Genomic DNA, 17,964 nt, shown 5'->3' on the forward strand with positions numbered 1-17,964 from the left:
TGTATCTCTAGAAATATTTGTACTTTATAAAACTGCCATGAAATTATGTCATTTAGTATTGGCTAAAATTGCATTTAAAGGATAATTTAAATGAATAAATCATCTCTATATAAAAAGCAGAGAAATTTGAGAAGTTATCTGCACATAATTTAGTAAAAAGTTTGCAATGGGGAGATTTTAGTTCCAGCTTTGCTAGTTAATTAAAATTTGTCTGTGCTCAAATTTCTCATCTATTAAAGAGTAATAATATTTCCTCCTCCTTCATAAGTTTTTGGCAATAATTTAAAAGAGGAATGTAAGAAAAATTTTAACTTGCGAAGAATTACAACCAGTTTTGAAATTATTATGAGAACATTTGTTGAATACATGAATACACATTGAACATCAATGAGAATCTCTAGCTTCTGGCTAAGGACTGTTTAATCAAAGTGTTCAACTGATATTTGTTGTCAGCACAACAAAGTTATGTGAGTAAGTACATTAAATCCATTAATGTACTATAACTATATAATTGGATCTCATGGGGTAGCTACTTTGTGACATTGGCTTTTTTACAGGCAGATGGACAAATATGGTAATATAAAATTTATATTTTTAAAACTCTGACAATTGGAAAAATGCAACAAAGATTTCTAGTTATAAGCTGAAGCCCTTCACTCACCTGTGAGTGATAATGCAAGAGAACTGACTTAATACGGGATCCAGTCCATGCCATTACTCACAAACTGTGTGACCCTGAGCCTTCCCAGGCCTCGGTTTCTACATTTGTAAGCTTGAATATTAATAGTATCTATCAAAGTGGGCTGTTCAGGGAATTACATGAATAATGCCCACAGAAAACATACAATTAATGTTATTTTATCATTATGATCATTGTTTTAACATTTTACATTTGACTTCTTTCAATTGAATTGGATACTTAATTAGTAGTTAAAACCGAAAGTAGTGTTTCCTTTTATATATGTTAAGTGAAGTTGTTACCATGGAAATAGTGACTACGGCAGGAAAAGTGGAGATGAAAGTTGGAACTTACCCTGAATTTTCAACTAGAATATTTTCATAAAGTTTCTTCAAAATTTGTCTGTGTGTGCATGATCACTTTGGCTGATTTCTGTTGTTTCCTTAGATGAACCGGTGCATACAAACTCACCCATTCAGATACCTGTTCTTCATCTGCACCATTTCAGGGGCAGTATTACCTCAGATGCACTTCCTCTCATTTCTGTCCACCCATGCCTCCTACACAGATCCTTCTCCAGTGACTTTACTCTACATGACCCTGCCATCCTGAGGGCCACTTTAAAATTTGACACCATCATATTGCTTAATATGTTAGACAACTTTTTCAGTGCTTATATTTTCTTTGTCAACACCAGAGTACGTACTTCTCAACCCTCTCTGTATTCTCCACAGCACCCAGCCAGCACACAGACAGCAAACATTTGTGAAATAAGACAAACATAAAACCATTACAGAATAAATCCCAGGATTAGGAAAAAAAAAAATGAAACATCATACAGATCAATTCCTTATCCAAATGCTTCTTCCATCCTCTATATCCTCCTCAAGAGATTACGTCAGCTTGAATAAGCCCTGTAATAAGGAACTCACTACCACTCAAGACATCTATTTCAAGAAGTTTTAAACATGAGAAAGTTGTTTCTTGTGTGCAATTCTAGAAATCCTGTATTACTGCAATTATCTTGGTGTTCACTGCAGTCCCTTTTAACTCTATTCATCAGTGATGTAATATTGATGATAATAAATAACGATTCTATTGCTACCACAGCATAGTCCAAGTAAAACAAATGCTTAGGCTGTACACACAAGGGTACTACAATTTGGGTTAAAGATAGGACACTGAAAAATGACAATGTGATTGAAATAAATTATTTTATCTATAAAATTACTCCTTCACAAGATTAATGATAACAACAGCTAATTAAAATGAAAATAAAACATTGTATTTTAGAAATGCTAAAAATAATTGAGGAAAGGAAAGTTGAAAAGTTACTATTTCAGTTAAATATGGAAATTTAGTATTGTTATAAAAATTAATTTGGAGTAATAACATATATATATTTGGAGGTATAAGAAAGTTTAGGGGCAAGCACACAGAAATTAGTCTGTTTCTTAAATATAGGTTAGAAAGTTCCTTAATCAAAAAAATATTTATATAGAAAGCTAGAGCTGGTCTTTGAATTGGTCATAGTACTTTATTTTCTTAAAGAAATATCTTTAAAAAATCTTTCTGAATAGATTTGACTCTATCATAGCAAAGCACATGATCAGCATTGTTATTGTTCAGTCTTTTCTTTCAAGGTTATAGAGTTGCAGTTTTAGGATGACCTAGGAAACAGGAAAGCAAGTAACAGTTTCTCTGCTGTTGACCAAAGAAAAGTATTTAGAAAAACATAATTAAATTCAAATTTTGGGTGAAAAATCATGATCATTACTGAGAAGAAAGGGAAAAAAAAATATAATACTTGCTAAGCACAACAGTAGACATGTAAATTCAGTAGTGAGGAACTCCAGAAATAAAATTAAGTAGAAGTAAAGAGAAATAACTTTAAGATGGATATAAAAAGAAGGAAAATTTGAAAAAACAGAAGATTTAGCAATTTAGTACTATTTTCTGAGAAACAATACAAGCTATCTATATTTAAATGATAGAACGGAAAGCACGAATAATCAACAATAAGCAATAAGATACTCCTTTTGACTTGCAAATATATTTTCTAAAGTTTTTTTCTGCCATTTGATAACTATTAGCATTATCCTTGCTGACAAAAGGAGCTGAATCTTACCCAGCAATCTTTGAAATGCAACTTAAAAATGAAACAAAACATAAAAAGGAAAAAAAACAGGAATTGAATTTCAAATTATCATTGTATGTAATGTAAACTTCAGATTATAAAAAAACAGGATGACATAATAAAGAACAAAATTACTTTTGGAACAATATTGTTTTTTCTTGAATGATTAATCAATGTTGGCTTGGCAAGAAAAGATGAAGCACTCTTGACGCTATTGTAACCTGAAAGCTTGTTGGAATTTCTTTTTGTTTCTCCATTGCACTTACTTTGATAATGGATCATGGGCCCTGATTTGGGGTTAACTAACAGCTAAAGGGGTATGGAATCCCAAAAAGAGGTTGGGAATGTACAATCTATTAATCTTTCAATAGCCTTAGATGGTCAATAAGGCTGGAGTGAGGCATGGGTTACACTAACGCAAAGACTAATGTCAGCAGGCTGCTCTCTGTAATTCTTCTTGTCTGGGAGGAGATGTGTTACTTTTTTTCTTCTTTTCTTAAATAAGCAGGCTAGCCCTGCCTTCTGGATCCCACCAGAATGAAAGCTCCATGAATGCAGAAACTATATGTACCCTGCAACTACCACTGTGGAAAGCCAATTGCAGTGATATCTCCAATGATAACCACGGGAACAGTGACTTCATTGACTCAGCAGACCTTTAGTCCAGGGCAATCCAAAAGTTTTGATGGCAAGCTTTTGGGTTAGGTTGCAAGTCCCAGATTAGGAAGAAAAGCACTTGGACCAAGCAGAACAAAGTTAGTGGAAGACCATCCAGGGAGAGAAGCCCTGGGCGTGACAGGCACATGTGGAGCAGCACAAAGTGAGACCATGAGCTGTCAGTGACCTCATGAGCTCCAAACATTAATATCAGTAATGAGTGTTTACAATGTTCTTTAAGTAGAGGTGATTTGACAACTTGAGAAGGAAAGCCAGAAGATGTGCACTAGAGTGTATTTCTAGGGCCATCAAGGGTGTTAAAGTGAAAAAACAAACAAACAAAAACAATCCAGAAAGAAATATGGGTCCTTTTTACATCTGCCTCTGATACAGGGTCACATTGGTAAAATTCACTCTGCAGAGACCACTAGGAGAGAGAAGTGCTTTATTCGTCCATTTCATTTATTGTACCACGTAGTCTGTGCCCGGCAGCCCAAAGAAAAGACTGGTTCTGACGTCCACAGGCCTGAATGATCCAGGCTGATTTCTACTCCTTGTCCTCCTTTCAATCCTAAAAGTACACTTTTCCAAGAAGGGGGATTTTCAACAGAAAAGTGTTTGAAGGAGAGTGGAAAGGTAAGTTGAAGACTCTTTGCTGCCAAATAATTATAGGAACAAAGGAAAACATTAGGAAAGCCAAGAGAAAATTATCCAAATAAAAATGAAGGAAACATAAACAAGAGACTAGGTAGAAATATCACATAGCAAATTAAGAAATTTAGACATTTTGCTATAATTTTCTCATTATTTCCTGTTAATAAGAACCTGACTTAGTAGTTTGGGAATACAAGTGAACTAGACAGGCATAGGCTAATATAGGTCAAAGTTCTAAATAATGATTCCCACAAACAGAAAAGCCACACTTAGAGGAGGAGGAGGAGTGCAGATTCTGGAGGGCTGATTCTTCTTCTTAAAAAAGAAATGATTTTCTTATAAGACCTGCCAACTGGTATGAATATCCATATGCCACCAGGATTGACATAGATGTTTTATATTCATTTTCACTACCTTTGATGGTGAGTATTATCATGTGCCTAACAGATGAAAAAACTAGGACGTTAAGTAACTTGCTCCAAGTTACAAAGAAGGAAAGAAGAGGCAGAGCTGAAATTATAACCTAATCTTTAACTAGCAAGTTTGTGTTCTTCCCTTACTGCCTATAACAAGTATTTGTTCAGTCATGGAAGAGTGACAATATTAGATTTCTCTTCAGGGAACAATATTCCAAGATAGTATTTTCTATTGAACTGTGCCTGAATTATTCATTTGTTTATAATTGCTATCCCTTACCATAAAGATCTATGTTCAACATGGGAAATAAGAAGCCTATTGGAATGATAGTTTTCTTCATGAGAACTGTATCATATATAAATTAAAACGAACATAACTTCCTAACAGTCTGACCAGGTGTTGCTAAGTATTACAATATTACATTCAACATCTGTGAGAATCTTGACAAAAATTACAAATAATATACCAGGCAAGCTGCTGTTTCTAAATTACTACATCCTGCAAAAAACATTTAAAACTGTATACTGTACAGAAGGCATGTACAAACACGTACCATGGAGAGAGGAGGAGAGGCGGCTAACTAGCTGGTATATGAGTAGACAACAGGCAGCAGAAATAGGGAGTAGTCTGTTGAAGGATGAAATTCTCCCAGTACCAGGTAAGATCAAATTTTACAATGTCTAAGTAGCCTCAGTAAAGTTCTACAGAATACATCTCTATTTATCCAGTTAAATAAGGAACAAGGCATGTGTTTTTCCTTCTCAAAATGTATAATTAATACAGCGTAAGAGATCACAGACAGTCTCACCTAGCAGAGCAGTTACTGAATAACATGCTGTTGTATCTCTGGTTACAATGCATAATCCTTTTTGCTGTCTTTTGACAAAAACTACTCGTATGATATTGGCATGGTACCAGGAAAAAAGAGATGAGCTGAGCGAGCTTTCAGTAATTTGTTTAAATTTTACAATCAAATAGCAATTATATTATAATCATAAACTATCGACCTTTCCCCTTCACCCTTCACTGTGCCCCAACACTCTAAACAACAGAACCAGAAAATGCGCAGAGACTTCCACCACGAATTCTCTGAATGCCCAAAACTTCAGGAAAGAAAGGGGAGAGACAAGGTGAGCCACAGAGCTTAAATGCTGGAAGGATGGAGGTATGAGGAAAATTGGGATAGGTTTCTTGTCATCCTAGGGGGAAATCCTCAAAACATTCATTTCTGGTTCCTCTTACCTGTACTAGGCCAGTTGTTAGCAACTTTGGCTGACCCTAACATCATTTAGGTAGGTTGTACAAAGCCGTTGCCTGGGCCCTACCTCCTAGATATTCTGATTCTTGAGTAACATTTATCTATCACTATGCTTTCCAAATTTCTCAAAGGACTCTGATGTGCAAAGGGAGAGAACCACTGAACTAAGTAATTCAGAGATATGAATAAATGTAAAGTATATTGGCAAACTTTTAACACAGTTTTCACATCACCAGAAGAAAAGAAATCTGAAAAATCTCAAAACACCAGAACAGGAGACTATCACTAACAATAGACAATAACAATAAACAATAGCAATAACAACAATAAACCTCTTCTAAGACCTATGGGAAAAAAAAGAAGCTAGAAGAATTTTGTGTGACTCTTTTCTCTGTGCCCCTCCTGTAGGGAAGCAGCATTCATCAGTGGGACATTCTGTGTTCATTAAACTGGATGCCCAGGACATACAGGAGCCTCATCAAACACAAGCCCCCTCCCCCCCACATATGAGGAAACCGAGTGCCTTAGAGATGTAGAAGCCAGAGAACAAAAACAGAACTTGATCCCAGATCTGCCTCAAGTGTGGGGACAGAGTATCATTTCAGGAACATTTTCCCACTGCAGAACTCTGAAGGGTTCATTCTGAGGAACTTAATCCATAGAGCCATAGAGCTCTTGGCTATTAGCAATCTGACATTGGCAGTGCACAGATAAAGGGAAGAAATCTAAAATAAAGTCGGAGGGGCAGATAGAAGACTGACAGTAAAGGGCCTTGAATGACCGTGCTAATTAATAAACAGATCCACAGATACCGAAGTATGCCTCAAATTGGGAGGAGAACACCCTAAGGCCTAGACAATAGGGAGGTATCGGAGGTTGGAGAGTTATTCTATCCAAGTTGTAATCTAATATGCCAAACCAGAAAACTAACAAGGAAAGAAAAACACACCGACACACTCCTTTTGCATGGTATAAGAAAAAACCAACAATTTAGGAATATTATGGATAAATCTGTGTAAGACATTCTGTGTAATATTCTCAATAAATAAATAAATAAAAAATTTAAAAACCCTCTGAAAAGAAATTAGGGTTATTTTTAAGTAAAAAAATTTTAATGTTATTTTAAAATTATAGCTTTAATAGGTTTTTCCAAAGGATAAATTTAGTAGCTGATAAAATACAACCCTTCTACTAAGAGCAGCTGGTCAGCATGACATCCTGGGAGTGAAGTAATTTATTGGCTTATGTCACAGTTAACAATAAAAATTTAACAGATTAGTTTCCCTTAAGGTAAAAGCATATTCTCAAATATAAATGAACAAATTAAAATATCAGAAAAGAGAAGAGGAAACTATTTCTGTCTCCATAAAACCAAATATCTGGCTAAAACTCTATAAATTTATACACAAATTTATAAGAAAATATATAAACCTAAATAAAAAAGAAAAGACTAGATTATTTTTCTCTATTTCTATTACAGGATGATTTAATAACTTTCATGTTTTTATAAAATAACATGAAATTTCTCCATGTTACAGGGAATTAAAAATTAAGATAACCTAAAACCTTGCAGGCCTGCCCTGTGGTGGCCTGGGGAGAAAGCGTCAACCTGGAACGCTGAGCTTGCCAGTCTGAAGCCCTGGCTTGCCTGGTCAAGGCACATATGAGAGTTGATGCTTCCTGTTCCTCCTCCCTTCTCTCTCTCTCTCCCCACTTTCTAAAATAAATAAATTAAAAAGAAAAACACACGTTTCATACAAATGTATACCCTTTCTTTTACGCTCTACATTTCCAAACATTTTCAATGCTTTCGAAAATGTAAAGCATTAAGAAGTTTGGCATTTGGAATATCAGCAGGAATGCATCTGACACGACATCAAATTGAGCAAATCAACTCAATGTAATAATTTTTAGTTGTATTTATTATTTAAAATGTTTAAATATCATATTTATTTTCATTGATTCAAGATCTTTTACCAGATTTTCAATCCTATGTGAGTGTGCATGTGCACATGGGTGTGACTCACATGCAGTAAATTGATAAACGTGTTCATTTCACTCTGGTTTAGTCTCACGATTTCTGGACACTGTTTTTGAATGCTCAGGGTTAGCTCAAATAAAGATAAAAAGTCTCTATGAGATAGTACTCTTGATTTGTTTTTAAAATCTTTCAAAAATTTTGAAACTTTTTATTCTTGAAAAGGATTAGAACAATGGCTGTGATTACATACCATAATCTGTGATTTTACAGGACACCAAATACAGCTCTTTCAGGTTCTGTCCTTCCTTTGCAATGACCTCCACACACCTAAAACACACAAAAAAGTGGTGAGTTATACTAATGCGTTACAAGTTAAATAGGTAAGAGTCTGGCTAGGACTATAACAGGAAGAGGTCAGTATTAGATGACTGCCACAGCTCTCTTCTTTCAACAAGCCTCTTTCAAGGTGTTTCAGGAAAAGGTATTATATTCCCTGCTTTAAACTCAAGTGCTCTAAATGACTTTAATTAAATACATTTACAACTAGTGCATCTTTTAAAACCAAAGAGATGAAAAAAGAGCTATTCCTAAAAAAGTATGGTTACGGTTGGTAATAAAAGACTAATAGACACATGCTATACAATGAACATGTCATTTATATAATAAATTAATATAAAAGTGATTATAATGAAACTGTGGACTACAGACAGATGGTCATTATAGGTGGATGGTAATACTGTTATGGTTCAATTATTAATATGAGGTTTGGTAACACTGAAACACAATTATTGTGAAATTTTACTTAGCATAAAATAAAAATGTTTTAAAAATATGTAACACTGAATATAGAAAGAAAAATCTGCACACATAAGAACTTTAAAATCTTTTAATTTAAAATGGCTTACTCTTAATATTTTAAATCACTTATTGCATAGCTATAGGTCACTTAAATAATATTGATAGAGATATGGAAGATTTATAGTCTTTTCTGGTTTGAGTTAGAAAGTTTTCAAATGGTGCACTCTGCTTTAATAGCCTTAGTGGAACATGTAGTACAGAATTGAATGAACTTTAAAAATAATGATTAACAACACTGTCCATTTTGTGGCTCCATTCCCCACAATCTCAGAAAAACCTGCGCGATCATAGTGACACACAGGCACATGCACCCTTCAGCACAGCCCCTGTTCTAATCTTTATAAATAACAGTTAAGTAAAAGGGTAAAAGCAAAAAGAGTCATTAACCTTTTCTAGGAAGTAAGGATCAAGTAATTTGATGCCTATGTGTATAATCAATCAAAAGATTACTGAGTATCTGTCTCTGCTTTTCAGATATTTTATTTGCAGTCGGCTTATTTGTAGGTATCTTCTCAAAATGTCAAGAAATTGTATACAATTTTACTTCACATAATTCATATTGAATGTTAAATTATAAAAAAGGAACATTTTTCTTTAAAATATATTTTTAGAAAATATTGTTTGAATAGAATAATAAAAATTTCAAAGTTCCTCAGAATAACTGAATATATATTCTCTTTTGGCTATTTAAAAAAATTTTATGTTAATATTGATAAGGACTTCCATGGCTATAAAAGAAAACTTAAAACACTGATAGAATGTAAGGATGATCAATACAGATTTTTATAAAGAGAAATTAAAAAATCTAATTCCATGTAATTTGCCTTTAACATAACATTTGAATAAACTCAGAAAAAAGAAAGGAAAGAAGCAAAAATAAAACATTACAGGCAATAACCATGTTTTACATACAACTTTAGACATTAATTTTCACATGCTAAGGTAAAAATCAAGGCTCCAGATGTTTACAAATCTTTAGTAGTTAAAATGCAAGTCTGACTACTTTCTGTCATATCAAAGATACATATCTCACTGTCCTCTATTATCTACCAAAAAAGGAAACAGAAAACTTAAAACAAAGGGAAATAAATTAGCGCAGAAATAATCTTTATATCATTTATTTTGTTCTCATGTTCTCTTCAAGTAGTTCAAAATGCCTGATTTTATATATTATTATGAATAAAAACTCTAAACAAATTGAATAACCAATTTATGTTTCTGCCACTTGATTCTATATTAACTATGTTATAAGTACATTTGAACACAAAGACATACAGAGCAGACTGCAAACAGCAAATAACACAAATTGAATTTATTGTACAATCCAGATCAGATCAAATGCTATTTCATAGGCCAGAAGAACTGGTCTTCATATAAAACAAGAATCGATCACTGAATGAAAACTCCTAAAACTGATGGAAGGCCATGAGGTTTCCTCCCTACACAACAGAGAAAAGTTTCAAATAGATACTGCAAACGTAATTAGCTCACTCAAGAGGCAATAACAGAGAGATAAGACATAATTAGAAGTAAGCAATAAGTACCTTTTAGCCTGACCAGGCGGTGGCGCAGTGGATAGAGCGTCGGACTGGGATGCCAAGGACCCAGGTTCGAGACCCCGAGGTTGCCTGCTTGAGCACGGGCTCATCTGGTTTGAGCAAGGCTCACCAGCTTGGACCCAAGGTTGCTGGCTCGAGCAAGGGGTTACTCGGTCTGCTGTAGCCCCATGGTCAAGGCACATATGAGAAAGCAAAGCAATCAATGAACAACTAAGGTGTCGCAACGAAAAACTAATAATTGATGCTTCTCATCTCTCTCTGTTCCTGTCTGTCTATCCCTCTCTCTAACTCTCTTTCTGTCTCTGTGTAAAAAAAAAAAAAAGTATCTTTTAGACCAAAAAACAATAAAAAAAAGAAAAATTTAAGATCTTTTGCTCTTACAAAGGATCACCTAGGACAGGGTTTGGGAACCTATGCTCACGAGCCAGATGTGGCTCTTTTGATGGCTGCATTTGGCTCGCAGACAAATCTTTAATAAAAAAAATAATGTTAAAAATATAAAACATTCTCATGTATTACAATTCATTCATTTTTTACAGCTCATGTTCATGGTGGCTGGAGTCAATCACAGCTGTCCTCTGAGACAACACCAAATTTTTATTGGATAATGCATAATGTACATGGGTCGTTGTATGGCTCTCATGAAATTACATTTTAAAATATGTGGCGTTCATGGCTCTCTCAGACAAAAAGTTTCCTGACCCCTGACCTAGGATTTTCCTGTTTTTGAAAGTTCAGTTACATACAGTTTTGCAAATATTTTTAACTATAGTATGCTAGAAGTTATGTAAAACACAAAACTACTCTTCAAATCAGAATTCATGCGAAAAACACTATTTCTTGGGAGATTTGTAGCAAAATTTAATTTTTTAAATTTAAATATCACATTATTTACTGAAGTGATATTTAAGGACAGAAACTCCAGGCTCTGTGAATCTGAATCTAAACTGTGTGTGTGTGTGTGTGTGTGTGTGTGTGTGTGTGTGTGTGAGAGAGAGAGAGAGAGAGAGAGAGAGAGAGAGAGAGAGAGATAGGGGCAGACAGGAAGGGAGATAGATGAGAAGCATCAATTCTTTGTTGTGGCACCTTATTTATTCATTGATTACTTTCTCATATGTGCCTTGACTCGGGGGCTACAGCAGACTGAGTGACCTCTTGCTCAATCCAGCAACCTTGGGTTCAAGCTGGCAAGCTATGCTCAAACCAGATAACCCCACACTCAAGCTAGCGACATCAGGGTTTCGAACCTGGGTCCTCTGCATCCCAGTTCGATGCTCTATTCACTGCGCCACCGCCTGGTCAGGCTGACACTCTTAATATAATAGTAAAATACTAGTATTAATTTGAGTGGCTCAAAGAAAGCTATTGTTTTGAGAGTTGAAAGTGGAACTGGTTTGTATTGACTGATTACTACAAATTGGTGGAAATGAAGGCTCATGTCAGGTCTCTGGCTAGTGCCTGAAGCTCTGCGTTCAGTCTAGGTCTGGTGTTCAGCTGTGCTGACAGCAGGTCATGAAGAAAGGAACATGGTTGGTGACCGTCCTTTTCTCCTGAAACTTTTATAGTCTATTCTAAAATATACTTACAGACATACTCGAACATAGTAAGAGTCTGTGGACCATATCTATTCTACATAATTCTACCCTGTTTTGAAAGAGTCTTGGCTGCAGTCATGACCTTTAGTGTATTAACATCAGAGCATTTCTCAGTTCACAGTACATATTGTATGCAGGCAACAAACAAGTGGTAAAGCTTAGTAATTATTTAAACTAAAGCTTAGTGATCATTTAAACTTAAAATTATTTAAACTGCAGGTGTTCATATAAGTTTTTAAAGAGATATTTTCAAAATCATAGCAATAAGAGAGAGAAATATTTGCAAAGTAATAAACTAAGTAAGAAGGCGAGTGATAGCCTGACCAGGCAGTGGCACAGTGGATAGTGTCAGACTGGGACACAGAGGACCCAGTTTCGAAACCCTGAGGTCTCCAGCTTGAGCGTGGGCTCATCTGGCTTGAGAATGGGCTCACCACCTTGAACACAGGTTCGCTGGATTGAGTGTGGGATCAGACGTGACCCCCATGGTCGAGCAAGAGGTCACTTGCTCTGCATTAACACCCCCCCCATCAAGGCACATATGAGAAAGCAATCAATGAACAACTAAGGTGCTACAATGAAGACTTGATGCTTTCCATCTCTCTCCCTTCCTGTCTTTTGTCCCTGTCTGTCCCTCTCTCTGTCAGAGAAAAAAAGGTCAGTGGTAGAACTAAAAAGCACATTTAAAACCTTTGCTTCTCCATCTTCTCTCCTATTCACAGATATTACATAGGAGAACATTCATTAGTTTCAGTGATAAACTATAGTCCCTAAACTCATAATCCAGAATTCAAATATTTCCTATTCTTCCTCCCTCCCTCTCCCCACCATCCATAAGAACAAACCTCAGAATAACATATGACTGACATTTTCAATTGGTGAGTACATTTAAAGATTTCTCATTTCTTGCATGACAACCCAAGGAATTAAAAATTTTTGGGAAAGAACTATACCCTTAGGGAGAGTAACAATCTATAAGATTATTAAAAGGAAATTCATAATATAGAAAAATGACATAGAAAAAAATATAGAATATCAAATACTGTTAAAGTAGCCATGAACATCAAACACAAGCCTACTACACTACCTTCCTGAGTTCTGAGAAATAAAGGGAAATGTCTTAACAAGAGGAAAGAAGGAATCAGAAGGCACACTCCAGTCTCACCTCCGTGGAACCACAGAACAGCCACCTTTGGAGCCCCCCTCAGCCTTCTCTAATAAATGAGGGCCTATATGAAAAATTTCTCCAAATCAAATGTCCTAGATTCATTTAAATACATTGCAGTTTATTCTGAACTGCCTCCCCTCAGATTATTTTCTTGATTTTATGTTTCGGCAGGTTTCTGAAGAGAACAAAAAAAAATTGCAACCATTGTAAATTCTTGAGTAACAGCTGTTGAGCACATTTATATACACTCCTTTAGAGTATGAAAAAGGGCCAACCTGTTCCAAAGCATCCAGAATTATCTTTTGTAATAACATAATTTTGTGCTCACTTGCTTTTGATAATGTTTTAAAATGTACCTGAAACATTTGATGAAATCTGAAAAGCAACAAAAAGGTTCCTTTTGTGAGCTATGTAGTATTTTTATTTTAAAGAAAAGAAGGTATTTCTTAGTTTCAGTGGAGGGAAAATCTGTCTCCTTGGCAAAAGATTCCTAATCACCTGATTTATTTGAAGGGTAAAGGTTAATGAATTAAGCTGTGTAAGCTTCAAAACTATCAAAGGAATTCAAAAGAGTCTTGAATTATAGAAAACAATGGCTCATTCAACATACATACCAAATTTTATGTTTTTAGTTTCCTATTCAAAAGCAGGAACATGGCATTAGTGACAATTGAAAAGAACTAATGAGGAAATATGACTACATTGCTTGCAAAAGGAGTGTCCTAGGAGACCTTGTTACTGTTTGTGATGTGCTTCAAACCCAAAAGAAGCTAATTGGAGCTGCCAGACACTGGTTTGCAAATCTCACTTGAAAGGACAGGCTCAATCACCTTAGAGGTGTGAAAAGAAATGTCCCCATTAAAGATGTATTAGTATGGGGCCTGGTGAATCTCTAAATAAACCTTAAGATGTTCTTCTCCAAGTCACTTTAAACAATTATTCTTATTTTTTAGCTAGTATATGAAGACTCCAGTGTTTGGAAGGGACAGCTGGACCCTTCAAAACATGGGGGATGCCTTCCAGCAATTTTTTCTTTGTATTACGAATGATCCGTGCACAGGCAGCCCACAATCATTTTTGGATGCAGGAGCCTAAGTCTTTTTTATATTTGAATAATTGATCTATCTTTGAGCAAAGGAAAAATGCAACAAGACAAAACAACCCTATAGATTTAAAACAAAAAGTATAAAGAGTGCTGTAAAGTAATTGGCAAATAAGTGCAACAGGGAGAGAGCTAGGTATGTTTAAGGTTGAATAAACACGAAACTCAGACCTTAAAACTCCCGACATACAAATGCATCGTAAAAGTGATCAATTCAGAGGTTTCAGGAATAAAGTTTCATTTTCACCATTTCTTGAAGCTAAACAAGGCAATGAGCCACCCCCATGTTACACAGATTGTAAGTGGGGAAAAGCATATGAAGTGGCAACACACACACACACACACACACACACACACAGATTAAAAAGGATTTACAAGATCTCAAGAAAGCAACAAGGGAAAAAATTTGGTCTAATTCGTGCTGTGTAAGCCCTTCCTGACTAACTCATATACGGGTCATTTAAATGATAGCAGAGGTCACCAAAACGCAATTTGGCATCTTACAAAAAGAATAATGATATCTGACTGATTTTTCTAAAGCCTCAAATCAAGTTTTACTGAAGAATAATCCAATTCCAATGCAGCAAATGAATGGGCATGCTTTACAGGTATGCCCTGCTTTCAGAAAACAAACTGTATAAAAGATTTCTACATACAGAAAATATATAATAGATTACCAGGTAAACAAATATAAGATTAATCAATTCAAGAATCCATTAATATTACATTTCTCTTTACAACATGTAAATATAGTTTCATTTATGAACTTTCTATTTATAGGTACTTTTTGTAGTAATACAATACCTTAACCTTATAGAAATAGCAAGCAATAATTATTTTTATTCTTTAACTTAAACAACTGCACATAACGACAAATGAAAGACTACTTTGGGAAAGTGAGACATGCCATCTAAATGATATATTTTATGGTCTTTGTATTATGGTACATTTTCTTATAAATGTTTGTCTATCTCACTAACACAATACCAAATATATACTAAATCAATTTTTATGGAAACTGCTAAAGATGTTCTCATAGAACATCTCACAGAGATGTTCACTGCAATAGAGATTTTAGTTTTAAAGGTTGACTTGTAATTCAAGCACTAAAGCATTTGCTCAAACCATACTTCTAATCTACCATGGGGCAAAGACTAGGAGAGACATGAAAAATGTCACCAGCTCCACCAGTTAACAATAATTATCTTGGGACACTCATTAAGTTCTCACTTACCAATTACCAAATTTTAGTCTCTGGAAAGCCAATACCCGATTAATGAATCTAAGATTAATTTAGGTATTTGCTATATAAACAGTAGAAAACTGATGCCCATTTTCTAGCACAGAGATACAAAAAGAGAAGAGTTTTTTTTTAATGAGATAAACCACAATGAGTGACCTATAAACTTAAAAGTTATTGAAATTTAAATTTTATGAGTTTGCATCTTTGCCACCAGAGGTGTCCCACCTCTGAGGAAGGCATAGCAGATATTGGCATCTGCTGGCTCTCTCTGGACCATCATCTCCCTAAGCATCTCTAACAATGAGTAGGTTTCCTGACTGGACAGTAAAGTAAGAGTCAGCGTTGAAAAAGGATTAATACAAAAACAAAATAATATTTCCTAATATACTTAGGACTAAGACAAGCTAGCTCTTACAGAAATATTTTGTATTTAGCAAATACATTTATATAGCAAACTGTTTTAATTTAATTTAATTTAAATGTTTCTTAGAGCATTTTCAAAATGTTTTTCAAATAGAAGAAAGCCTATAATATTTTTAAAATACACATTTTCTTTATGCTACTAATAAACAAGATGGTTAAAGTTTTTTCCAAAGGGGAGGAAAGAAGATCAAACTAACATTTTTGTTATAAACTTGGCTCTGGCTTTAATATTTTGGATATATTTATCCAAAAGTCTTGTTTTTATTTTTAGCCATCATTCCATCCTTTTAAAATTACACTGAACCATTATATAACAACATGAGCTAACACTGTCTATGCATTCCTCAGAATATGCAACAGGCAAAAAAAAAAAAAAAAAAAAAGTCAAAACTTTCCTTAATTAATTATTTTAATTGAGAGGCAGGGAGTCAGACTGACTCCTGCCTGCAACCTGACCAACCAGGATCTATCCCTCAAGCCCCCTACTGGGCGATGCTGGCATTGGGCAGCGGCTCCAAACTATATATTTTAGTGTCTGAGGTGAGGCCATGGAACCATCCTCAGTGCCTGGGGTCACTCGCTCCAGTTGAACCATGGCTGCAAGAGGGAGAGAGAAAGAGAGAAGTGAGAGGGGGAGGGGGGGGAAGGGGTGGAGAAGCAGATGGTTGCTTCTGTGTGCCCTGACTGGGAATCAAACCCGGGACTTCCACATGCTCACCGATGCTCTACCAGTAAACCTACCAACCAGGACTAAAAATGTTAAAAGATATAATCAGAAAGCCACATTGGTATTAAATGATAAAAATATACTTATGACCTTTACAAATCAAATACTATTTATTTTAGTTGTTACTGTTGATATTAATGTTGACACCTCAGAGCAGAAAAATCATATTACTATCTCTATATTTATTGAAAGTCAACTAAAAACAGTTATATTTTAGGACCAAAGGAAGTGCTAGAAGAAAAAGAGAAAAAAAAATTAAGTGTAAGACTTCGAGAATTTAGAAGTGTATTTATTTCTCAGTAAGAAAAAAAATGTAGTTACTTTTAAATGGGAAAAGTTCAGAAAGCACCTCTTTCCTTACGCCTTTTTGGGGGCTCTATCAATTTATAGCCAACAACTCTTGGGAAATCCAGGCAGTGCACAATGACAATACTGTAAAGACTGGCGCTATCTTTACAGTATTCTGGCATATTTTACAATAGATTGCAAAAGAAAATATTGTATTATCCCACATGTAACAAGAATTTACTGAGTAAAAGCAGCAAATACATAAAAGGCAAAGGCAAAATTCTGGCAAGCTACAAACACCTCCCCCCACCCCACTCTGCCCTTCCCCCTGCCAATAATATAATAAATAAGAACTTCAATGGTAAAGCTAGAAATATGACAAAAAGACTTGTTAAGCTCCGGTATGGCCAGTAGCCACGGCCACTACTACAGCCGCCCGCCACCCCACAGATTCGCATTAGATTCAAACAGATGGTAATGAAACAATAGAGCCCAGAACTGGTGGGCCATTACCTTTAATTCTAGCTTGCACCTGTTGGGTGAGAAATACACACAGTGGGGAAAACACTTCCCTTTCCATTCAGGGCTCCCAAAGCCACTGACTCATCTGAGTTTCCTAGAATCAAAGGTCCCACTAGCCTTATTTACGTCCATTCCCCATCTCCTTCTCTCTCTCTCTCTCTCTTTTTTTTTTTTTTTGTATTTTTCTGAAGTTGGAAACGAGGAGGCAGTCAGACAGACTCCTGCATGCACCCAACCAGGATCCACCCGGCATGCCCACCAGGGGGCTCTGCTCTGCCCATCTGGGGTGTTGCTCTGTTGCAACCAGAGCCATTCTAACACCTGAGGCAGAGGCCATGGAGCCATCCTCAGCGCCTGGGCCAACTTTGCTCCAATGGGGCCTTGGCTGCGGGAGGGGAAGAGAGAGACAGAGAGGAAGGAGAGGGGGAGAGGTGGAGAAGCAGATGGGCGCTTCTCCTGTGTGCCCTGGCCGGGAATCGAACCCAGGGTTCCTGCACGCCAGGCCGATGCTCCACCACTGAGCCAACCGGCCAGGGCCTCCCCATCTCCTTCTCTTTGCACAAACTCTGCACAAACTGGCTTCTTTTTCAGCACTCCACCATCTTGGCTGCCTCTCCTCTGCAATGCTGATGGCAGGAATGGAGCGAGAAAGTTCCTGGTCTGCCTTATTTTATAGTATAGAAATTAAAGCCTTTA

The 17,964-nt window shown here is 35.8% G+C and overlaps 1 protein-coding gene and 1 non-coding gene across 2 annotated transcripts in view; both read right to left on the reverse strand.

Annotated features, from left to right (window-relative positions):
• Positions 1–17,964, reverse strand: part of FBXL17 (F-box and leucine rich repeat protein 17) — a 712,016-nt gene that overhangs the window by 194,313 nt on the left and 499,739 nt on the right. Inside the window, exon 7 of the mRNA XM_066273966.1 lies at positions 8,034–8,110. Coding sequence (XP_066130063.1) covers positions 8,034–8,110 — 77 coding nt within the window. The remainder of the gene's footprint in view (positions 1–8,033; positions 8,111–17,964) is intronic.
• LOC136337043 (small nucleolar RNA SNORA71) lies at positions 13,921–14,052 on the reverse strand. The gene has a single exon (XR_010731759.1). It is a non-coding gene; the product is annotated as a small nucleolar RNA SNORA71 (small nucleolar RNA).

This window comes from Saccopteryx bilineata, chromosome 4, assembly GCF_036850765.1.
Source record: "Saccopteryx bilineata isolate mSacBil1 chromosome 4, mSacBil1_pri_phased_curated, whole genome shotgun sequence".
Taxonomy (NCBI): Eukaryota; Metazoa; Chordata; class Mammalia; order Chiroptera; family Emballonuridae; genus Saccopteryx; species Saccopteryx bilineata.